Source organism: Myxine glutinosa, chromosome 3, assembly GCF_964187855.1.
Source record: "Myxine glutinosa chromosome 3, kmMyxGlut1.1, whole genome shotgun sequence".
Classification (NCBI taxonomy): domain Eukaryota; kingdom Metazoa; phylum Chordata; class Myxini; order Myxiniformes; family Myxinidae; genus Myxine; species Myxine glutinosa.
In genome coordinates this window covers 189,028,887-189,054,266 of record NC_136263.1, presented here as the reverse complement: position 1 = coordinate 189,054,266, position 25,380 = coordinate 189,028,887, and the positions used below count along the sequence as shown (strand labels likewise).

The following is a 25,380-nucleotide window of genomic DNA, read 5'->3' as shown; positions in this document are numbered from 1 at the left end:
ACATAAAAACATTGGTCCAGTCGTTTCCTCTTTGAAGGTGTGTTCAGGTCTTTATTGTCTACCGGTGAATGCTCGTATATGGGACAGATGGCTTAACGTTCTCTCCAAAGGAAGTATTTCTTACCATGGAAGTATTACTTGTGGGTTATTTTGATTTTATATACATTTTTAGAGGCATTCCTTTCCTAATCCCGAGTAGATAACACTTTGTACCATGTCATATAAACGTTTTGATATCCAAACTAGTCTGCATCTCTTGAATGGAAGTTTAATTTTGTACACTTCTGCATTGTGCAGGTTTTGCGCTGGGACGTTTGCAGTTTGCTTTCTGGTAAAAGTGACTATGACAAGCAATATAATGCACTGGTAAAGAAACTACCATTGAGGTATGACAGCTTTGACCACTTCTTCAATACAATGAAACCTCTTCTGATGATTGAGACCTGGGAGAGGGTGAGTTATTCTGACCAGACCGGCTTTTGGTTTGTCCAACGTGAGTTAGTGCCATACCCTCATCTTCAGTGACTTGACCCATCTGTTTTTTGGCTGCAATATTGTTGCATTTGTTTTTGGAGTTTTATTATGTGATTCATTTATCTTCAGGAAGTTGAAATGCATAATGGCAGAATTCCTAACCACTCCCCACACCCCTTTCTCAATATGTCTTGTAAAGCTACTTCCCTCCTTTCCCCTTGCTCTTATGCCCTCCAAAATGCCATTCATTATTTCTGCAAAGTTGGCCTTGTTTGTATTGTGGATGGAAATGGAACTGAGCTGTATTTAGAAGCTTATTAGGAGGTTCCAGGTTGTATTGTGCAGCTGATAAAACATTTAATATAAATATATTGTCGTGTGACTACCCTTGGTGAACACCTTAGGGTAGCACGGATGACCAAACGAGCTGTTACTCCGAGGCGTTCAGTTCAAATGGCGGAGAATACGAGTGGGGAAACAAGAGGGAGGGGGAGAAACCGGAGCGCTTACCTTCACGGATCCCACCGGCAGTCCTCAAACCTGCAATAGATCAACTCAAACCGAGACTAGTTTAAAATGTACAAGAAAATGCCGGCTTTATTAAGAAATGCCGGTTGTTACGGCCTGAAGCGCACAAAGCCAAGCCTTCCATCACACAGGCTTTATTTATGTGTCATCACTCATCACACACAAAATCTATTCCTTATCACACTCAAAATAGGAAATCTATTCCTGCACATAAAACAAAGAAGGGAGAAGAGAGGGAAAAACCAGAGTACGCCAGCACGAGAGGGTAGGAGTAGGCAGGTCCAAAAGTAGGCCCCAAGGCAGGCCCAGCATTAGGCCCCAATGCAGGCCCAGCAGTAGGCCCCAGAGCAGGCCCAGCAGTGGGCCCCAATGCATGCCCAGCAGTAGGCCCGAGGGCAGGCCCAGCAGTAGGCCCCAATGCAGGCCCAGCAGTAGGCCCCAGTGCAGGCCCCGTGGTAGCAAGAGTTTAATCCAAGTCAACCGTCAGGTACAGAGGTGGCCGCAGAGGTTGATCCGGCACAAGTCAACCTTCAGGAACAGAGGTGGCCGCAGGGGTTGATCCGGCACAAGTCAACCTTCAGGTACCGAGGTGGCCGCAGGGGTGGATCCGGCACAAGTCAACCTTCAGGTACAGAGGTTGATCTGGCACAACCTTCAGGTGGAGAGATTTCTGCTGACAACCATACAATCCCACGAAAAGGCACTCCGCCATGAGGCCTCTTCCAAAAAATGGCCACTCTCTCCTCTGAATCACCTTCCTGGCCCCTCCCCTGCCCCACAGCCAGTCATAGGCTTTATAACCGTGGCCCAAACCACTTGGTCTACCTCAAGGGGGAGAAGGGGTGGGGGGAGGAAGAATAAAAGAAAGGTCACAGACCGTAACACGGTAACAAAATAAAACACTGTCAAATAATAATTAATTCCTAAATTTTAGTGCTCCCAAACAGACCCGAACACAGACAAAGGATAAAATAACTGCAAATAAATAGCGTTTGTGTGCACTTAACTCTGCTTGCTGGTGGGGTCTCCGTGGAAATCGTCCGGGGCCTTGGCGGGAACCGCACATTCGTTGGCGGGAACTCAGGCCTCATTGTGTGTCACGCTCCTCCGGGCCTCGTCACGCTGCAGCGAGCCAGCAGCGCTCGTCCACCTGTGGCTCTTGCTTGGAAAGCCGTGGCTTTTCCTCCTCACAACCACCAGCAAGATCTCCAAACATGGCCACTCATGATCGCTCCCTTGAGCCCAAGAGAAAAATGTCACCACTCGGACGAGGTCCAGGTAAGAAAAAGCGCAAGAGGGAATCTGTCAGAGCGAGTAGCCAAGGAGAAGAGATCAAAATGTCCGCTAGAGTGAAAAGCCAAGAAGAAGAGAGAAGAGAAATGTCCGCTGGCACATAAAGCCAAGAAGAAGAGAACAATGTCCGCCTGCGCGTTCTTTTATCACCCAGGCTCTGACGTCATCTGGGGTGCCTCGCCAATCAGTGAGTCGCTTCCTACCAGCCCTTACCTGCTCCTATCAGCAAGTCCCATCTTACCCCAGCCTTGTCCCAAGCAAAACCCCGACCAATCACTGCCCTTCGGGGGCGTAATTTATGCACTCCACCTGGTCTATGGTATCCCTACCCCCTACAAACCTAACACAGCCTGCCCCCCCCCCCCCCCCTCGGAACCGTAGCTCCTGCAAGATTCATTGCAGGCGCTACCATCCCAGTTTTACCACTCACCGACTCACACTTAATTAGCATATGAAATAAATTAGGAGGGCTGTGGGAAGTGAGTCGTAGCTACTTTTATATATATATATATATATATATATATATATATATATATATATATATATATATATATATATATATATATATATATATATATATATATATATATATATATATATATATATATATATATATTGTTGCGGAATCCAACGTCGGCCTATGGTTCCCCTTTAAGGGGGGATTAGACCCCTTGTTTATTGCTGACCGACGTGGTCCCTGGCGCCGTACCGCGACCTCCGGAAAGGCCGGCGCACAGCCCCGTTCGTACCGCGGACAGATGTTAATTGATTGCCGAGCGGTGTTTAGCAACCGCAGCACGAACCGTTAACAAAGACTAACCCGATTCTCAAACGTTGGCCAAATCGTGCCACAGGTTTTCAATGAGGGAAAAGACAACAACGACGGATGTAGAGGAAAGAAAGGCAAAGGGTAAGAAATACAAATATGATTTATTTACTATTTACACAATTGAAAGCAACCAAGGAGAAGGAAGGATAATAAAATAAAATACAGAAGAAGAAGAAGAGGACACAGTGCACCTTAGCTTACCTATGCAGTCTTAATTAATACCCCAGGACAAGACACACAAAACAGACTACGAGCAAACTCACACGAATGGGGAAATTGCAGGCAGGAATGAAAGGACTGGAAGGAGAGGAACGCTCCGCTCGAACCGGAGCACGGTCGGCCCGGGAGTCAGCAGCCGCCGCCCTTCCTCGATCGGCACGTCCAGCAGCCGCCGTCAACGCCCTAGCTGCGGTCGTGCGGGCTGCCGCGATACGAGCACCCTGGCGGAGTCAAAGCTGCGTGGCTCCAAGCTGGTGGTGGTGGATTTCAAAGCTGCGGTGGTTCAAAGCTGCTTCTCTGGCTCACCTCAGGACGCGTCTCCCGTCTCTCTCTGAAGCTCGTCTCTCCTGGGGGCCTCGTGGTGCGGGTTATATAGGCCCCGCCCTTCAACCTTGTTGAACCTCCCCGATCGTTCTTTCTCCGCCCGCTCAAGCCAAACCCCTTTGGCTGGGTTGGTTGAGCGGGGCCGACTCACTCCTCCTTTCCATGACGAGGTGGAGACACGCCTTTCTTCTCCGAGCCGGAGCACATGGCAATGGCGGCGAATGCAGTTGGCAATCGAGGCTTTGGGAATGGGGCTTTGGGAATGAAAGGGGATCTATCTATTTGAATTCGGTGCAATGGAGTATCAATTAATGGTAGACACAGCCTTAATCTAATACACATAATAAGGAAATAACTACCAACAAAGGAGGAAATCTATGATTGGCTAACGTGATTGTATATGACCTAACTAAGAGACGCCCTTTGACCTTTATACACAACAACTGGAGGAAGGAGGGTGATATTTTTTACAACAATAAAAAAACACAATTCTCATATCCACAACAGTATATATATATATATATATATATATATATATATATATATATATATATATATATATATATATATATATATATATATATATATATATATATATATATATATATATATATATATATATGTATGTATATATATGTATGTATATATATATATATATATATATATATATATATATGTATGTATATATATGTATGTATATATATATATATATATATATATATATATATATGTATGTATATATATGTATGTATATATATATATATATATATATATATATATATATATATATATATATATATATATATGTATGTATATATATATATATATATATATATATATATATATGTATGTATATATATATATATATATATATATATATATATATATATATATATATATATTTGTATACAAGATTGAGGCTCGTGTAGGAGATAACATCAATCACAAAAAAAAACGGACACACAAAACATACAATAAAGGGAGCGGGAAACAAAATGGGGAGAGAGAGGGAAGCACACAAGTACAACAGTAGAGGACAGGGACATCAGAAGATCTGTGGGAGGGAGAGGGCTTGGGGGGGAGGAGGCATGGGATTACTGTTCTCCCCTCTGGGAAGGCGGGGGGGGGGGGGGGGGTGGGAGACGTATAAAACACATGGACACTGCTAGAATTTCCAGGATTTGAATAAACGGGGGTGGAAGAGATCAAGGTTTTGGATGGGGAAGATAAGAGATGGTGGCGAACAGCTGTTTTAAAGACCTGGAGGGTGGAGTGGGATTGAAGAGAGTGAGGGAGTTTGTTCCAGAGGCGGGAGTAAAGAGGAATGAAGGAGTGAAGGTGAGCAGAGAGTCTTGATTTTGGCAATTTCACCAGAAGAGGCAGATCAGAGGCAGAGTTGCAGGCAGATCTTGTGTGACCTGTAGGAATATTTGGGGGACAGGGCACAGATAAAGCTGGGGGAGCTAGCACCCCCCTTTCTTCTCACCCGTCTCCTCCCTCCTCTTTCTTGCCCACTCCCCTTTCCTCCCCACACCTCTCATCCCACTCTTTCTCCCCACCACCCTCTCCCTCCTTCCACTCTCCCCCTTCCCACCCCCCAATCTCAGACGATGTCAGCGGCAGTAGAAATTCCATTTTATGTAAAATGTGATATCAAGACCTCATCAATCCCCCCTTCTCTCAACCCCACTCTCTCCTCTCCAACTCGACACCCACTTTCTCCTCTCCCCCAATCTGCTTCCCCCCACTCTCCCCCATCATCTTTCGATTTCAAAGGGGTCCAATATAGTACTGTATTAGAAAGGTTTCAAAGTAACTACAACTTAACCCCCCCTCCCCTCCCCCCCCTGTAAGCCCTCGCCCTGTTACCCCTGCCTATTTCCTACCCCCTCTCTAACCCCCATGTTATAGTGAGAATCAGGCTTTCAATCCTTTAACAGCACAGAGAGAAACTCCTGCAGAAGTGGGATCATGGTTCCAAATTGCCAAGTGAATCTGCAGCTGTGTATTCTTTCCAGCTCATACTCTACGACCATGCCAAGAAACAGCTGCTTTCAGTATACAGTCTTGGCCATATCATTTGTTATCTAGAACAAAATTGAAACCCCATCCATAACAGTTCCTGGTTGCTTGAAACCGAGTTTGTCAAAATGTGGAAAGTGGAGGGATCCCACACTCCCGAGGCAACACACCAGCGTGTGATTACAACCGGATGGCTGAGTGAGCTAATGCTTTTCCCTTTATTCCAAGACTCGACCTTCCACAACGAATAATTCATTCAGAATCACTCATAATAGAAGCTGGCGTGTGCGTGCGCACGTGTGTGTGCGTGTTTGTGTGTGTGTGTGCGTGTGTGTGCGTGTGTGTGTGTGTTTTTACCACTTGCAAATGATTTTAAGAGTACACAAAATTATTTCCACAGGAGGAAGACCCCATTTCTATGATAATGTATATTGTATAGTGCCATCCAGTGCCATCTATTATTACAAATCTTCTTCTTGTATAAAGAAAGTTTAAACGTTATTAAAAGAAGCGACGGCTACTTTTGCTTGTACATAGATAAACGTGCAGTAATGAAATTAACAGGAAGTACTGTAGTTCCAAAGTATTGCACACGTTAGTTCATTGATGCTCTTCCCAGGATTAAAACTACTAATATTTTTTGTTTTTCTTTTTATTTTGGAAAGGTGGTGCAGCATTTGGCCAAGCGAGAGCATAATGGCCATTACTTGGAGATGAAGCTCAACAGCTACTATTGTTCGCAGAAGCTTTTTTGTGGGAAAGTTGAAGGTACGGAAAGGAATGCTGCCATGTCAGGTATTTAAATGCAGGAATTCACTTCATGAAAATGTTCAACTTGGACAAACATTCACCACATATTGTGGGCTTGGACGTTCACCGAAAATGGACCTGACCTAACGTAGACTTGTCAAACCTGAGACGTTTTTCTGTGTTTGAACCATGTGTAATATAGACCTCCTCACAATCGTCCCGGCTCTTCTATACAAGTTTGGGTATATTATTGTGTGCCCTACGTTTGACACTTGATTTGAGTTATATGACCCTTCAGCTTCAAAACTAACACAGGTAGGGTTTTGAGATGGGAGACATTTGCCCACTCGGCTGCCAAATCCAAGATGGCCACCATTGAGCATGGGAACACATGGAGGCAGCCATAAATTTAGAAGGCGTAGAATCACAAATTTGATATCAATTTTGGCTGAATATGACATTCTTGAAACATTGGACATGTTTATTTCATGATCTGCCATCTGCAGCTGGAAATCCAATATGGCTGCCTTCGCTGAACACCAACATACTCAAAATAAGAAGTAATATGTCAATAATGCGAGTAATCGGTTCAAGTAATAAGTATCATATTCTTAGGGTGAGGATAATGAAAATACATTGAATACAACCATCTTTAAACATTCATAAGAACACAACAATGGTTGTGCATGTAATGTAGTCCATGGCATTCAGTCAATGAGCATAAACAATTAGCGATTGGGTTTCTTGCCTCAAACTAGTGTCTCATTGTAATTGTGCAGGTACCAAATACCGTGGTAAAAATTTAGATGTCAGATATCACTCAGCACATGTTTAGAAACAGAATATTCAATGTGCACAAATACTGTAAATACTGTAGTAAATGTTTTTTTTTTTAGGTGGTAGGTTGTAGACAGCAACCGCCCAGGGTAGTACTACCGTTCTGACTTAGGAGCGTTAAAGTGGTGTCCGGAACCATCCTACACTCTCTGTGTCAGGATTTCTGGTCTCACTTTCTGTCTCGCTCAAACTACAGCTATTCAATCTTTCTTATTGCTGCTCAGGTGACGTCGCCCTGGACGGTCTACTCAATACTGTAAAAAGTGATCGACGACATCCTGAAGTTTGACGTACAGTAGGTGGTACGACAGTTCTTTGATGGGCTGTCGCATGCACGGGATCACGTTGCATCCTGAGAAATTCTAAATTGCTCAGAACCAGGTTAAGTTCTGTGGATATTTTATGGGACAGGATGGTAGTGCCTCAGATCCGAAAAAGCTGAACGCGATTGCAGGTTTCCCTACTACGACCAACATTACAGATCTTCGCTTGTCACTCGGCATGGTTCACTAGCTGGACGTTTTTTCAGCGCACATTGCCAGTACATCAGATCCACTATGTGGACTGCTCAGTAAATGATCTGTCTTTGAATGGACTGCTGATTCAATGCAAGGCATTCAATGATGTTAAAAACATTCTCGTGTCACCACCAATTATGGCCCATCTTGATCCGAAATTTTACCCACCTGCTTCAAATGGACACATCATGGCTACACGGCCCCGGTTTTGCTCTGTTGCAACTACACGGTGAGCATCATACATTGATCCAGTGTGGATCATGGCATCGTTCAGACACGGAATCCAGGCATGCCATGATTGAACTAGAAGCATCGGCTCTGGCTTGGACCACATCTAAACGTAAGCAGTACCACATCGGACTTTCGTCATTCGATCTCATTGTGGACCAGAGATCCTCGGTGCCTATCTTCAACTCGTATTGGTTGGATGCCATTTTGGGAAAACTGACACTGTGCAACTTCACCTCCACCTGGCGGAGAGGTGCAGAACACGCTTCCGGACACACTTTCACATCATCCAGTGAACAAATCAACACCCCAAGATCTGCCAATGAATATGGAATTTTCCATTCATCACATTGTCATGTCTGCTACGTGACAAATTGACGATCATCCGTCAAGAGACCTCGGACATCCGTCGGACTGCTGGAGTGGGTAACGCCGGCACAATGGGCAAATTCCTGCCGTAACCAGCACAGGGCATTGCATCAGCGGCACAGCTGCGCCTCAGCCAATGATGCTACCTGCAGCCTTGTGCTGCATACGAAAGAAGAAGAATCTCTCTTTCAAATATGACTAGATGACTGAGGCCAGCATAAATGTGGCATTTCCCTAAAGTCTCATAATAGACCATTCACATTTTTTCGCTGTAGAAATACTTCATTTTGTTTACTTCTTTGCAATGCCGATACTTTGTTTGTATCTCCTTTCCACATAATAATCGATTTCTTCAGGTCAGGTGGAGTATCCTCAGTCAGAACAAATCCACCCATTGGAAGACGAACTGTTAATGATTTGGCTTCCATCGACAGCGGAGATGGAGGGTGATGGCGGCCCCAGCTGTCTGCCGTTTGCAGATTGCCAATGCCATCTGGCTTACGTCGAGAGATTTTCCTGGCAGGGAGCACGTAAGAGTTCGCACATCTCACCGTATTCGCTTCAATTGCTTTGCTTTGCTTCTGTTGACGTTGCCATTGTAACTTTGTGGTGTAACTCTCTAAATTTCAAAACAATTCGTTTGAACTCGGTTATTTTCTGGTTTGTTACCAGTGCTATCTTTTAGATTTCCTTGAGAATGGAGTGGAATAGGGTAAGGTTGATGAGCTAACTGCTACGTATATGTTTAGTACAACTTGAATCGACTTGTAAGACGGACGACCACTACTCTGGATCACTTTCTGTTGGTGCTGCTGTTTTATTCACTCATTGATACCATTTACTTTCCTCCCAAAACTGCTACTGTGAGATGCAATCAAAAGGTCTATTGGATACTTTTGTTTTTTTTGAAGGTCATTTTCGTGGCATCATCATCTATCATCCTTTATTATCATCACCCATCATCACAGAATGGTGTATGCTAGAATATGGTGGCAGAACATACAGTCCATGCATCATGAGAGGTGTAGGTAGGATTACAGACGAGGTGCTGGGTCAAAGGAACAACATTTGAGAATCCACATGCAGAAGATTTTGATGTTTGTTTAGCTGTATGTTTAGCTCTTACACGAGCCTCGATCTTGTATACATAAAAAAGAAGAAAAAAAGAGAGTATTTTGATTCTTCAAAGTTGTATATACAGTATATAAATCCTGATCCAGCTAAAAACTGTCATTCCAAGTGTTTCACATGCAGGATGATTCATCAATGTGTGTGTGTGTGGCATCCCTAGGATGGACGTTAAACAGCTGCACCGTCTGCTAGCATTAGTTGGTGGGCGTTAAAGATCCTTTGGTGTCTTTCGAAAAGTAGGCAAGTTATTGCTGTCACCATGGCCAAATTACAAATTCTTTCCCGAGCCAGCAGAGGGCATTGCATCAGCTGTACAGCCACACCATCAGCCAATGATGCTACACCACAGCCTAATGCTGCCTAAGAACGAAGAACTGGTAAATGTTCTTTAAAATATATTTTTCAAATATTCTACAGGTTGGCCTGAGTCACTTTACACCTGCGAAATTTCTCATTCCTCCTTTCCCCCACTGCACCTCTCCTATCCTCCCCCCATCCCCACCCTCCCCCCGGATCTGGATATGGTGGAGAAGTAATTGGGTATGTGGCAGGGCCAACCAAATTTATTATATTTTGGTGAAGATCCGGAAACTGATCTGGATCCGAGAATTTTTAAGTGATTCTTCACCATTAAGTGATGGGGCTAAAACCGTAAATATAGCATGAGATCTGTTACGTGCTCCTCCCCGACCCCCTGGTCATGGTGTACCTCCGAGCCCCGAGAGGAGTCACGGCAGAAAAAAGTGTTATTCTGTATGTCAAAGATCAATGGTGAAGCCACACCAATTGTTACTCACAGAAAAATATTGTATTAAGATCACACAGGAATAACAGTACAACAATAATATGAATCAAAAGTACAATCAATATCCTATGATGGTACCATCAGTTTTGTAATATATAACTCGCTGTGCTCCAAGTGAGTGAAACAAGAACATCCCCAATGTCTCTTATTCCCGGCTTCAAGACAAAGTTGATTCGCTCCCGCGATCGCCAGAACGATGTCCAATCGAGACCAGAATCCCGTTGTGTTGGCAGTTACAGTCCCTGCTGCCAAAGCTGTGCAAAGGCGCCCTCAAGGCTACTGGAAAATCCAAAGGTGCCCTCCATGCGACGGGGAAGTCACACCCTCGGGTATGGATGTATTAACCTTCAAAAAGCCACGTCACACACACACGCCAGATCCACGTCTGAATGCGGTGAAAATGGTCGAAGGGAGATGAAACCGTGAGCGAAGCGCAAGTCCGGCACGAGTCAAAATGGCCGACGGCCTGGTCTCGTGGCGCAACGGCACGACGATGATTCTCTCCTGAATCGATTGCAAAACCTGACACGCAGGTTAATCTGTCACAGCGATAACCACTCTGTCGCCGGAATCCCTTTCCTGAGAAACCCGAAAGTTCGCTAGTGACTGTTGTTCGCCAACGTTCGCTCCAGACCGCAAATAGCTCGGCTCCTTCTTGTCCGACTCACTCGCTCCGCCTTCTTTCTCCCTCTTCTTCCTCTTCGTCGTCCCGGTTCCCGATCTGGTTTCCTGTTTCTTGTAACATTAACTTTTTTACCTTTTGAAAACAGTTCATGAACAATAAACCTTTTGAAAACAATAATAGTACATGGAATCAGAAATATTTACAGTGGATGAAAACCACCACAACGGAAGTGACGAATCCGTAACAGATCTCAAAATGTTATGGACAATTTCGGACGAAATTTAGTGGACGAGTTGATTAGGCCACAAGAACGAGTGATTAGATTTTGTTTCAGGTCCAAATCCAGATCCGGCCTATCAGTGGGATACCAAACGTAAACTGTTGAGACTGGTGGATGTGTGCTCTCTACCAAATGTCGTTCCAGTTAATTATTGTAAATACAGTACTGCACAATAAAACCTGTATATTAAAAGAGTTTAAGAACAAATTGTTTACTGTGGGAAGGGTAAAGTGACTTTTAGGCCACCCTGTGCAGTACCAGGACTCCAATACCACAACAGCAAAATGTGCGAACGACTTTCGTTGCTTTGAAATTAGACAAGGATCATCAGTTGGGAAATTTATTTCTCCAACTGTAATTGTAACAATTATAATGGAGATAAAAACTGTGATCTCATAATGTCCAAGTTAAATTAATAATTGTGGTTAAAAAATTAATGTTACTCATGAGATGTAGGGACACAACACTTCAACATCTGCCGTGATAAAGGCAAGGGGATTCTCACCAACACGTCGGCTTTACCGAACTAGTAAATGCAGCTTTTATCAATTATAAACTTTTACTGTTCAGAAATGAATTGATTTTTCTCGTTTTCTACCTTAGGCCAAGACGGCAAATCACGATTTACGCCAGCTTCAATGTCTATCAAAACCTGTGGAAACCTGTCTCGAATTGTGACTGGAACGTTCCGCTGTGAGTGTGTGTGCTCCTTAACTGCGGAACTGCGCAAAGCCAATGCACTCGTCTCCTCTTTCAAGTCCCCACTCTTTCGCATCTTGCTGAATCCCAAACTTGCAGACTTCCAGCCACCATCCAATGGAAAGGAGCTTACCCCACCCATCTCGCTGCTTGTAAGATCACACGGTGAACGTTGTTATGATGCTTGTTTGATCGATACAGTAAAGGCTAGCAGAACATGAGGGAGGCAGGAGGGTTGTGAGAGGTTCAGATGACGTTTCAGGTCGAGGAAGGTAAAGGTGTGTACAGTAAATATATGTAAACAAAATAATTGTTCTTCCATGAGCTGGAACACAATAATAATAATAAAAAAAGGAAAACTGAGGATATGACAAATTAGATGTGCTGGTAGAGCGGATTAGGAGTGTCGTAGAAATTTAGAATTGAAATAATTGACTAATCAATAATTCAATGTCCAAACTTGTCAGAAGATGATCGACAGATTTTTAATTCCCGTGTAGGACCTCACTTAGGTTACAAGGAAGGCATACCTCAAAGAAACACAAAACCCACCTAGCAAAATCCCAATTCAAGAAGAACACACTGCAAAATCCTAATTCAAAACCCTAATCAAATCCTAAATAAAAATTCTGAAGCAAAATCCTCAAGTGAAATCCTAAATGAAAATCCTGAAGCAAAATCCTGAAGTGAAATCCTAAATGAAAATCCTGAAGCAAAATCTTCAAGTGAAATCCTAAATGAAAATCCTGAAGCAAAATCCTCAAGTGAAATCCTATATGAAAATCCTGAAGCAAAATCCTCAAGTTAAATCCAAAATGAAAATCCTGAAGCGAAATCCTCAAGTTAAATCCTAAATGAAAATCCTGAAGCGAAATCCTCAAGTTAAATCCTAAATGAAAATCCTGAAGCGAAATCCTCAAGTTAAATCCTAAATGAAAATCCTGAAGCGAAATCCTCAAGTTAAATCCTAAATGAAAATCCTGAAGCAAAATCCTCAAGTTAAATCCTAAATGAAAATCCTAAAGCAAAATCCTCAAGTTAAATCGTAAATGAAAATCCTGAAGCAAAATCTTAAATAAAAATCCTGAAGCAAAATCCTCAAGTTAAATCCTAAATGAAAATCCGAAATGAAAATCCTGAAGCGAAATCCTCAAGTTAAATCCTAAATGAAAATCCTGAAGCAAAATCCTGAAGTTAAATCCTAAATGAAAATCCTAAAGCAAAATCCTCAAGTTAAATCCTAAATGAAAATCCTGAAGCAAAATCCTCAAGTTAAATCCTAAATGAAAATCCTAAAGCAAAATCCTCAAGTTAAATCGTAAATGAAAATCCTGAAGCAAAATCGTAAATAAAAATCCTGAAGCAAAATCTCGGAGATCTCGGAGACGGTGGGAGGGATTTTCGAAGCTCCACACGGTCTCCACGTTTTTCGAAGTTAAGTCTGTTCACAATTGTATTTTGTCGAAACTGTATTTATCTTTCGGTGTGTGAAGTTATTGTGTGCAACTTTGGTTGTTTCTCGGTGTTTATCTTTCATAAATTGATCGTCTGTTTGCCGTGTCGTGTCTTGAGGCCTTGTACAGTGTGCACTGTACAACCTTGAGGCTTTGTTTTTCTCTCAGCGGTCCGTCGTTTGTGATCCAATAACTTTCGTTCTCTGTATTCCCAGGCTTTTCACCCATAGCCTACTTCCTTGTGTAAATCTCAACTCAAAAAAAAAAAAAAAAAAAAAAAAAACATTTTCCTTCTCTGTTCTCATTCGTTTATTCATTCTTATTCGTTCGTTCGTTCTTCGACCACGTGTTTCTCCCCCATTTCCCCAGATAGTTTTCACTCATTAACCTTCAATGTTTACACTTTCCCCTCAAGTTATGTATTCCGTCATATTTTATAACACCTTTTTCTTCTTCTTCTTTAAAAGGCTGCTTTCGACTTGCTCACCAAATCAATTCATCCCAAAAAAAATATCCATCTCCTATAGTGCCTTTTTTCTACATTCCCTAAACTCTCCTGCACTCCATCCTCCATCCAGCGTCCTTAAACGTATTTTTAACTCGAAGGTCACAAGAAACTCATTTTGCAATAAATGTTCGTTTCCCATAAATCGTACACTTTCAAAAATCCAATCTCACCCCTCCCCTCCAAATCTTCCCCATAACCCCTCCCCTCCAAATCTTCCCCATCACCCCTCCCCTCCAAATCTTCCCCATCACCCATCCCTTTCAAATCTCCCCCCTTGCCCCCTCCCTCCTAAACTACCCCCTCACCCCTCCCCGCCAAGACGCCCCCTCGCCCCTCCCCTCCTAGACTCCTGCCTCACCCCTCCCCTCCAAATCTCCCCCATATCCCATCCCTTTCAAATCCCTCCCCTTGTCCCTTCCCTCCCAAACTCCCCCCTCACCCCTCCCCTTCAAATCTCCCCACCCTCATTGCTTCTCAATTTCCCCCCTCTCACTCCCCCTCCTCAAAGCGTCCTCCCCGCTTCTTCCCCCTTCAAACTCTCACCTCCATCTCCCCCAACCTTCTGCCTCGCTCTTCCCCCTCCTCAAATAACACCTCATTGTGGCTCACCCAATCACCATCAAACCTTTTGTCCGCCCCATCCTTCCCTTTCTCCGAGCTATTCTGAAATCTCTGACACACCTTCGACAGCTCTCCCTATCTCTTCCACCTCTTCCACATCTTACCCTACCCCTCCTCCCCCCTGTTCTGTATCTGATGCTCCCCCTTCCTCTTCATTAACGGTATGGACCTCAAACATCCGGGGCCTTCGTTCAAACTTAACTGATCTCTCCATACAGGTTGCTTCTGTCAAACCAGACGTGATCTGCTTAACAGAAACTTTCCTCCTTTATGATGTCTCTGATTCCATAGTATCTCTCCCGGGCTACTCCCTCCTCCGGTATGATAGACCTGAGCCTCGTCCTGGAGGCGGGGTTGCTATCTTTATCAAAAACTCTCTTCCTCACTCGCCCTGCACTGCACTCTCTCCACCTCACCCCCAGGAATACCTCTGGCTACGGCTTCCCCTTCGCTCCCACCTCTTGTTCATATGTGTGTTGTACCGTCCACCAAACAGTGATGACTCCATCTACATCTCGCTGTCTGATGATATGGACCAACTTCTATCTACTCATCCCAACTCTCTCTTCCTCATATGTGGTGATTTCAATTGTCACCATGCCAGTTGGCTGGGTGTGGGTACCTCTCTCACCAGCCATGGCTCTTCAGCAAAGGACTTCTGCGACTCACTGGGACTGACACAATCTGTCAATTTCCCGACCCGGATCTCAGTCAACGGAACATCTTCTCTTCTGGACTTGGTTATGACTAACTTCCCTGAAAATGTCTGCTGCTGTTCTTCTGCTCCGATCGGATCATCTGATCATGTCGTTGTTAAAGTGGACATCTCTCTGACCATCCTCAGGGAGCCTGCTCAGCGTCGGCGAGTCTGGCATTTCACTCAGGCCAACTGGCACGGTCTTCAAGCAGCCATCAATCATCTGGACTGGTCTCCCATCTCTACCACCTCTGACATCAACTCATCCTGGGAATTCTTCCAAAGTAAATTGCTCTCTCTCATGCACAGATTTATCCCATCTCGTCTTCAGTTGTCATACCCTTCCTCCCGTCCATGGTACACGGAATCTTGTGGTGAGGCTGTTGCCCAGAAACAACTTGCCTTCGTCTCCTGGAAAGCAAATCCAACGGAAGGAAATCTCATTTCCTTTCACAAAGCCCGAAACAAGTGTGTGTCCACCCTCAGGAGAGCCAGGAAACAATATCTCTCCATTCTCAAGACCGAACTCTCTTATCTGTCTCCCTCTTCCAAATCCTGGTGGCGTCTGGTCAAATCCGTTTCTGGTGTTTGTTCCCCCTCCATCCCCTCCCTTACCTCAAACGGCTACACAGCTGACTCCGCACGTGAAAAAGCTGAATGCCTCAACTCTGTGTTTGCCTCTAAATCTTGTGTCCCAAACCCATCCCTCTCTGTACCCACCATACCCAGTCGTACCCTGCTGCTCCTGGACTCCGTGTCCTTTCCTCCTGACAAGGTGGAAAAGTTTCTGTCAACCCTCGACTCTGATTCTGCAACTGGACCCGACGGCATCAGCCCACGGGTCCTAAAATCCTGCTCTGCTGCTCTATCTCACCCTCTCTCTGTTCTCTTCACCCTCTCTTTTGCTCAAGGTCAACTGCCATCTGCTTGGAAATCAGCCAACATCTCCGCTTTGCACAAAAAAGGTGCAAAAACAGATCCTAGCAACTACAGACCAATCAGCCTTCTCCCAATTATCAGCAAAGTCATGGAATCCATCATTGCTTCGGATATGAAATCTTTCCTCTTCTCCAATGGCTTGATCTCTGATCATCAATTTGGTTTCAGACCAGGTCACTCTACTCTGGACATGCTGCTTCTGCTGTCTCAACAATGGATGGAGGTCCTCAATGCCAAACAGGAAATTAGAGCTGTCTCCCTCGACATATCACGTGCCTTCGACACGGTCTGGCACCCCGCTCTGCTCACCAAACTCTCCTCCTTTGGTATCCATGGAAATCTCCACGCATGGCTGGCGGACTTCCTCTCTAGTCGTCGTCAACGTGTGGCCCTGAATGGGTTTCTCTCATCTCCTCTTCCTGTTCAGGCTGGAGTTCCCCAAGGCAGTGTTCTGGGCCCCGTGCTTTTTCTGGTCTTCATCAATGATCTCTCTGACTCTCTCGAAAATCCTCTCTATCTCTTTGCTGATGACTCCACTCTCTGCCGCTCCATTCCTCTTCCCTCAGATCGGCAGTCTGCTGCCTCCTCACTCTCTGAAGACCTGGACAAAATCACAGACTGGTCAAACAAGTGGAACATGTCTTTCAATCCTGACAAATCTCACACTCTTACTATGTCTCTCCGAAAAGATCGACTGGACAACCCTCCCATCTACTTTCTCAACAATCCTCTCCAAGAAGTTCTGTCGCTCAAGATTTTGGGTCTCACTATCTGCCATGATCTTTCTTGGGAAAACCACATTTCCAAGCTGGCCTCCAAAGCCAGTCGCCGACTGGGCATCCTCCGTCGTGCGAAGTCCTTCCTCGGCACACCTGAGCTCCTCACCACATACAAGGCTTTCATCCGCAGCTCAATGGAATACTGTTCTCCCCTATGGGCCGGTGCTCCTGCCTCACACCTAGCTCGGCTTCACGCTGTTGAAACCAAAGCTTTCAGAATTATTGGAATCTCCCGCGATGAAGCTATCTCTGAGGGCCTTTCACTCACTCACCGCAGGCAGGTAGGTGGTCTTTCTGTCTTCTACCGACTCCTCTCCGGCCTTGCACCCCCAGCTCTCTCTGTGCTCTGTCCCCCAAATATTCCTACAGGTCGCACAAGATCTGCCAGCAACCCTCTGATGGTTAAACTGCCGAAATCTCGGCTCTCTGCTCACCTTCACTCTTTCATTCCTCTTTTCTCCCGCCTCTGGAACAAACTCCCTCACTCCCTTCAATCCCACTCCTCCCTCCAGGTCTTTAAAACAGCTGTTCACCACCATCTCTTATCTTCCCCCATCCAAAACCTTGATCTTTTCTACCCCCGCTAATTCACCCCAGATCCACCTTGTTTGAAATTCCAACTTCTTTCCTGGAAGTCCTGGCAGTGTCCATATATTTTATACCTCTCCCACCGCCCCCTTCCCATGCCCCCCCCCCCCCCCAAAGCCCTCGCCCTCTCTCAGATCTCTCGATGTCTCCATGTCTCTCGGTCCCTGCTCTCAAATGTTGTGTTTGTGTCCTTCCCCCTCTCTCCCCATCTTGTCTACCGCTCCCGATGTTATATGTTTTATGTGTCGGTTTGTCTTTCTGTGTGATTAATGTTCGCTCTTTCACGAGCCTCGATCTTGTATACAAAACAAAACAAAAAAAAAAAAAAAAAAAAAAAAATCCTCAAGTTAAATCCCAAATGAAAATCCTAAATGAAAATCCTGAAGCGAAATCCTAAATAAAAATCCTGAAGCGAAATCCTCAAGTGAAATCCTAAATGAAAATCCTAAATGAAAATCCTGAAGCGAAATCCTCAAGTTAAATCCGAAATGAAAATCCTGAAGCGAAATCCTCAAGTTAAATCCTAAATGAAAATCCTGAAGCGAAATCCTCAAGTTAAATCCGAAATGAAAATCCTGAAGCGAAATCCTCAAGTTAAATCCGAAATGAAAATCCTGAAGCGAAATCCTCAAGTTAAATCCGAAATGAAAATCCTGAAGCGAAATCCTCAAGTTAAATCCTAAATGAAAATCCTGAAGCGAAATCCTCAAGGTAAATATAAATATAAAAATAACCACCTTTAGAGGCCATTTTTCCCCGCAAGGCGGGGGTTGGCCTTTTTCGGGGACCGTGGTTGTTGTTGTTTTTCGGTACCCTTTTTGAAGCAATGTTTTACGGCCGGATGCCCTTCCTGCCGCCAACCCTTTTTGTCGCCTTTAACGACAAACAGGGAATTACCAGTGAACTGGTACTCAATTTGCCGACCTCGGAAGGATGACAGGCTGAGTTAACCCCCCTGGCGTTAATTCAGCGATCGACCGGGATTCGAACCCAGGATCCTAGGATCCTAAGCCGGCACCCGAGCCGCTAGCCCAATACCAGGGCAACAAGTTAAATCCTAAATGAAAATCCTGAAGCAAAATCCTCAAGTTAAATCGTAAATGAAAATCCTGAAGCGAAATCCTAAATAAAAATCCTGAAGCAAAATCCTCAAGTTAAATCCTAAATGAAAATCCTAAATGAAAATCCTGAAGCGAAATCCTAAATAAAAATCCTGAAGCGAAATCTTCAAGTTAAATCCTAAATGAAAATCCTGAAGCGAAATCCTCAAGTTAAATCCTAAATGAAAATCCTGAAGGGAAATCCTCAAGTTAAATCCTAAATGAAAATCCTGAAGCAAAATCCTCAAGTTAAATCCCAAATGAAAATCCTGAAGCAAAATCCTCAAGTTAAATCCTAAATGAAATTCCTGAAGCAAAATCCTCAAGTTGAATCGTAAATGAAAATCCTGAAGCGAAATCCTAAATAAAAATCCTGAAGCAAAATCCTCAAGTTAAATCCTAAATGAAAATCCTAAATGAAAATCCTGAAGCGAAATCCTAAATAAAAATCCTGAAGCGAAATCCTCAAGTGAAATCCTAAATGAAAATCCAAAATGAAAATCCTGAAGTGAAATCCTAAATAAAAATCCTGAAGCAAAATCCTCAAGTGAAATCCTAAATGAAAATCCTAAATGAAAATCCTGAAGCGAAATCCTCAAGCGAAATCCTCAAGTGAAATCCTAAATGAAAATCCTAAATGAAAATCCTGAAGCGAAATCCTCAAGTTAAATCCTAAATGAAAATCCTGAAGCAAAATCCTCAAGTTAAATCGTAAATGAAAATCCTGAAGCGAAATCCTAAATAAAAATCCTGAAGCAAAATCCTCAAGTTAAATCCTAAATGAAAATCCTAAATTAAAATCCTGAAGCGAAATCCGAAATAAAAATCCTGAAGCAAAATCCTCAAGTGAAATCCTAAATGAAAATCCTAAATGAAAACCTGAAGCGAAATCCTCAAGTTAAATCCTAAATGAAAATCCTAAATGAAAATTCTGAAGCGAAATCCTAAATAAAAATCCTGAAGCAAAATCCTCAAGTGAAATCCTAAATGAAAATCCTAAATGAAAATCCTGAAGCGAAATCCTAAATAAAAATCCTGAAGCAAAATCCTCAAGTTAAATCCTAAATGAAAATCCTAAATGAAAATCCTGAAGCGAAATCCTAAATAAAAATCCTGAAGTGAAATCCTCAAGTGAAATCCTAAATGAAAATCCTAAATGAAAATCCTGAAGTGAAATCCTCAAGTTAAATCCTAAATGAAAATCCTAAATGAAAATCCTGATGCGAAATCCTAAATAAAAATCCTGAAGCAAAATCCTCAAGTGAAATCCTAAATGAAAATCCTAAATGAAAATCCTGAAGCAAAATCCTCAAGTGAAATCCTAAATGAAAATCCTAAATGAAAATCCTGAAGCGAAATCCTCAAGTTAAATCCTAAATGAAAATCCTGAAGCAAAATCCTCAAGTTAAATCGTAAATGAAAATCCTGAAGCGAAATCCTAAATAAAAATCCTGAAGCAAAATCCTCAAGTTAAATCCTAAATGAAAATCCTAAATGAAAATCCTGAAGCGAAATCCGAAATAAAAATCCTGAAGCAAAATCCTCAAGTGAAATCCTAAATGAAAATCCTAAATGAAAATCCTGAAGCGAAATCCTCAAGTTAAATCCTAAATGAAAATCCTAAATGAAAATCCTGAAGCGAAATCCTAAATAAAAATCCTGAAGCAAAATCCTCAAGTGAAATCCTAAATGAAAATCCTAAATGAAAATCCTGAAGCGAAATCCTAAATAAAAATCCTGAAGCAAAATCCTCAAGTGAAATCCTAAATGAAAATCCTAAATAAAAATCCTGAAGCAAAATCCTCAAGTGAAATCCTAAATGAAAATCCTGAAGAAAAAGTTTTTCCCTTCAGCACAAACAAATGAAATGGCTTTAGAGAAAGCAACTCGGCCATGACAATGTCCACCTGGGTCGTTAATCTGCTCTGTCAGCTTGGGGGAGTATAGTTCACGGAAAGTTCGTTTTCATTACTTTTCAACCTTATCGAGATGCAGTTATATCTTGTTGTGTATTAATACATTTACAATCTTGTCTCAGCACATTCACATATGTTGTATCAAATGAATAGAACATTATCCACAGTTTGTAAGCTTCACAAGAGAGTGTGCAATTTATTGTGCAGCCCCAGTTGATAAGCAACTATCTTTCCTCTAGAGGGAGAAAGGTGTTCTAATCAATTACAGATGTTAACACTTTGTAATGTAAGCGAATAACGACATATATATTTATTAATATTACGAGCGAGTAAAGAGATTTGTTATATAGGTTAAATCATATTGACTATGCGAGTTAAAATAAGGAGAGGAACATAAAATCAAAGAAGAAAACGGTTTTGCAAAGACAAAAGCTGCTTTGGGATTTATAGTTAACTTATAACTTATAGTTATCGCTCGGCAGGTGTGCACGGATATGCAGCCCTGGTTTGACCTTGACAGCCTCCCTGATAACAAGTTCAGGTGTGCACGGATATGCAGCCCTGCTGGTTTGACCTTGATAGGCTCCCTGAGAACAAGTTCAGGTGTGCATGGATATGCAGCCCTGGTTTGACCTTGACAGCCTCCCTGATAACAAGTTCAGGTGTGCACGGATATGCAGCCCTGGTTTGACCTTGACAGCCTCCCTGATAACAAGTTCAGGTGTGCATGGATATGCAGCCCTGGTTTGACCTTGACAGCCTCCCTGATAACAAGTTCAGGTGTGCACGGATATGCAGCCCTGGTTTGACCTTGACAGCCTCCCTGATAACAAGTTCAGGTGTGCACGGATATGCAGCCCTGGTTTGACCTTGACAGCCTCCCTGATAACAAGTTCAGGTGTGCATGAATATGCAGCCCTGGTTTGACCTTGACAGCCTCCCTGATAACAAGTTCAGGTGTGCATGAATATGCAGCCCTGGTTTGACCTTGACAGCCTCCCTGACAACAAGTTCAGGTGTACATGGATATGCAGCCCTGCTTTGACCTTGACAGCCTCCCTGACAACAAGTTCAGGTGTACATGGATATGCAGCCCTGCTTTGACCTTGACAGCCTCCCTGATAACAAGTTCAGGTGTACATGGATATGCAGCCCTGGTTTGACCTTGACAGCCTCCCTGATAACAAGTTCAGGTGTACATGGATATGCAGCCCTGCTTTGACCTTGACAGCCTCCCTGACAACAAGTTCAGGTGTACATGGATATGCAGCCCTGCTTTGACCTTGACAGCCTCCCTGACAACAAGTTCAGGTGTACATGGATATGCAGCCCTTCTTTGACCTTGACAGCCTCCCTGATAACAAGTTCAGGTGTGCACGGATATGCAGCCCTGCTGGTTTGACCTTGATAGGCTCCCTGAGAACAAGTTCAGGTGTGCACGGATATGCAGCCCCGGTTTGACCTTGACAGCCTCCCTGATAACAAGTTCAGGTGTGCACGGATATGCAGCCCTGGTTTGACCTTGACAGCCTCCCTGATAACAAGTTCAGGTGTGCACGGATATGCAGCCCTGGTTTGACCTTGACAGCCTCCCTGATAACAAGTTCAGGTGTGCATGGATATGCAGCCCTGGTTTGACCTTGACAGCCTCCCTGATAAAAAAGTTCAGGTGTACATGGATATGCAGCCCTGGTTTGACCTTGACAGCCTCCCTGATAACAAGTTCAGGTGTGCATGGATATGCAGCCCTGGTTTGACCTTGACAGCCTCCCTGACAACAAGTTCAGGTGTACATGGATATGCAGCCCTGGTTTGACCCTGACAGCCTCCCTGATAAAAAGTTCAGGTGTACATGGATATGCAGCCCTGGTTTGACCTTGACAGCCTCCCTGATAACAAGTTCAGGTGTGCACGGATATGCAGCCCTGGTTTGACCTTGACAGCCTCCCTGATAACAAGTTCAGGTGTGCACGGATATGCAGCCCTGGTTTGACCTTGACAGCCTCCCTGATAACAAGTTCAGGTGTGCATGGATATGCAGCCCTGCTTTGACCTTGACAGCCTCCCTGATAACAAGTTCAGGTGTGCACGGATATGCAGCCCTGGTTTGACCTTGACAGGCTCCCTTATAACAAGTTCAGGTGTGCATGGATATGCAGCCCTGATTTGACCTTGACAGCCTCCCTGATAACAAGTTCAGGTGTGCATGGATATGCAGCCCTGGTTTGACCTTGACAGCCTCCCTGATAACAAGTTCAGGTGTGCATGGATATGCAGCCCTGGTTTGACCTTGACAGCCTCCCTGATAACAAGTTCAGGTGTGCACGGATATGCAGCCCTGGTTTGACCTTGACAGCCTCCCTGATAACAAGTTCTGGTGTGCACGGATATGCAGCCCTGGTTTGACCTTGACAGCCTCCCTGATAACAAGTTCAGTTGTACATGGATATGCAGCCCTGGTTTGACCTTGACAGCCTCCCTGATAACAAGTTCAGGTGTGCATGGATATGCAGCCCTGGTTTGACCTTGACAGCCTCCCTGATAACAAGTTCAGTTGTACACGGATATGCAGCCCTGGTTTGACCTTGACAGCCTCCCTGATAACAAGTTCAGGTGTGCACGGATATGCAGCCCTGGTTTGACCTTGACAGCCTCCCTGATAACAAGTTCAGGTGTGCACGGATATGCAGCCCTGGTTTGACCTTGACAGCCTCCCTGATAACAAGTTCAGGTGTGCACGGATATGCAGCCCTGGTTTGACCTTGACAGCCTCCCTGATAACAAGTTCTGGTGTGCACGGATATGCAGCCCTGGTTTGACCTTGACAGCCTCCCTGATAACAAGTTCAGTTGTACATGGATATGCAGCCCTGGTTTGACCTTGACAGCCTCCCTGATAACAAGTTCAGGTGTGCATGGATATGCAGCCCTGGTTTGACCTTGACAGCCTCCCTGATAACAAGTTCAGTTGTACACGGATATGCAGCCCTGGTTTGACCTTGACAGCCTCCCTGATAACAAGTTCAGGTGTGCACGGATATGCAGCCCTGGTTTGACCTTGACAGCCTCCCTGATAACAAGTTCAGGTGTGCACGGATATGCAGCCCTGGTTTGACCTTGACAGCCTCCCTGATAACAAGTTCAGGTGTGCATGGATATGCAGCCCTGGTTTGACCTTGACAGCCTCCCTGATAACAAGTTCAGGTGTGCACGGATATGCAGCCCTGGTTTGACCTTGACAGCCTCCCTGATAACAAGTTCAGTTGTACACGGATATGCAGCCCTGGTTTGACCTTGACAGCCTCCCTGATAACAAGTTCAGGTGTGCACGGATATGCAGCCCTGGTTTGACCTTGACAGCCTCCCTGATAACAAGTTTAGGTGTGCATGAACTTGACCAAAGGATGAACTTTACAAATGCATTCATTAGCAATTTCTGAAGCAAAGGGCATAAGTAGTTCAAAGCAAGCATTGATCTGGTTGCAGTCTTTGTCACAGTTGGACAGAACTATGTGAAAAGTGGCAAGCTTAATTCCAGTGCAGGGAAGGGGAAGAAGCAAGCATTCTTTATTACACAATAAGCAAGTGTTCGGACCGTGCTATGGCCTATGGTCACAGATGCCGAGATAATTGCATGTCCCATCCGGTAATTTGCTCCAGGCCGGCTCAAGGAGCAAGATTGATCAACCCATCCACATTATTAAATATATCCATGCTGTATAGGCCTTGCAAGTCTTACCCCCCATATAAACACATATAAACACATATACACACATATAAACACATATACACACATATAAACACATATATACACACATATAAACACATATACACACATATATACACACATATAAACACATATACACACATATATACACACATATAAACACATATACACACATATATATATATACACATATAAACACATATACACACATATATACACATATACACACATATACACACATATATACACATATACACACATATAAACACATATACACACATATATACACACATATACACATATACACACATATACACACAAATAAACACATATACACACATATACACACATATAAACACATATACACACATATATACACACATATAAACACATATACACACATATATACACACATATAAACACATATACACACATATAAACACATATACACACATATACACACATATACACACATATATACACACATATACACATATACACACATATACACACATATACACACAAATAAACACATATACACACATATACACACATATAAACACATATACACACATATATACACACATATAAACACATATACACACATATATACACACATATAAACACATATACACACATATATATACACACATATTAACACATATACACATATATACACACATATAAACACATATAAACACACACACACACACACACACACATACACACATATTAACACATATACACACATATACACACATATATACACACATATACACACATATACACACATATACACACATATACACACATATAAACACATATACACACATATATACACATATAAACACATATACACACATATATACACACATATTAACACATATACACACATATATACACACATATAAACACATATACACACATATATACACACATATAAACACATATACACACATATATACACACATATAAACACATATACACACATATATACACACATATTAACACATATACACATATATACACACATATAAACACATATAAACACACACACACACACATACACACATATTAACACATATACACACATATACACACACACACACACACACACACAC

General features: G+C 43.3%; 1 protein-coding gene across 1 annotated transcript in view; it reads left to right on the top strand.

Moving 5' to 3' along the window:
• SETX (senataxin) overlaps positions 1–25,380 on the top strand; it is a 163,824-nt gene that overhangs the window by 79,135 nt on the left and 59,309 nt on the right. Inside the window, exons 10-13 of the mRNA XM_078774880.1 lie at positions 298–453; positions 6,355–6,457; positions 8,748–8,921; positions 11,836–12,083. Coding sequence (XP_078631006.1) covers positions 298–453; positions 6,355–6,457; positions 8,748–8,921; positions 11,836–12,083 — 681 coding nt within the window. The remainder of the gene's footprint in view (positions 1–297; positions 454–6,354; positions 6,458–8,747; positions 8,922–11,835; positions 12,084–25,380) is intronic.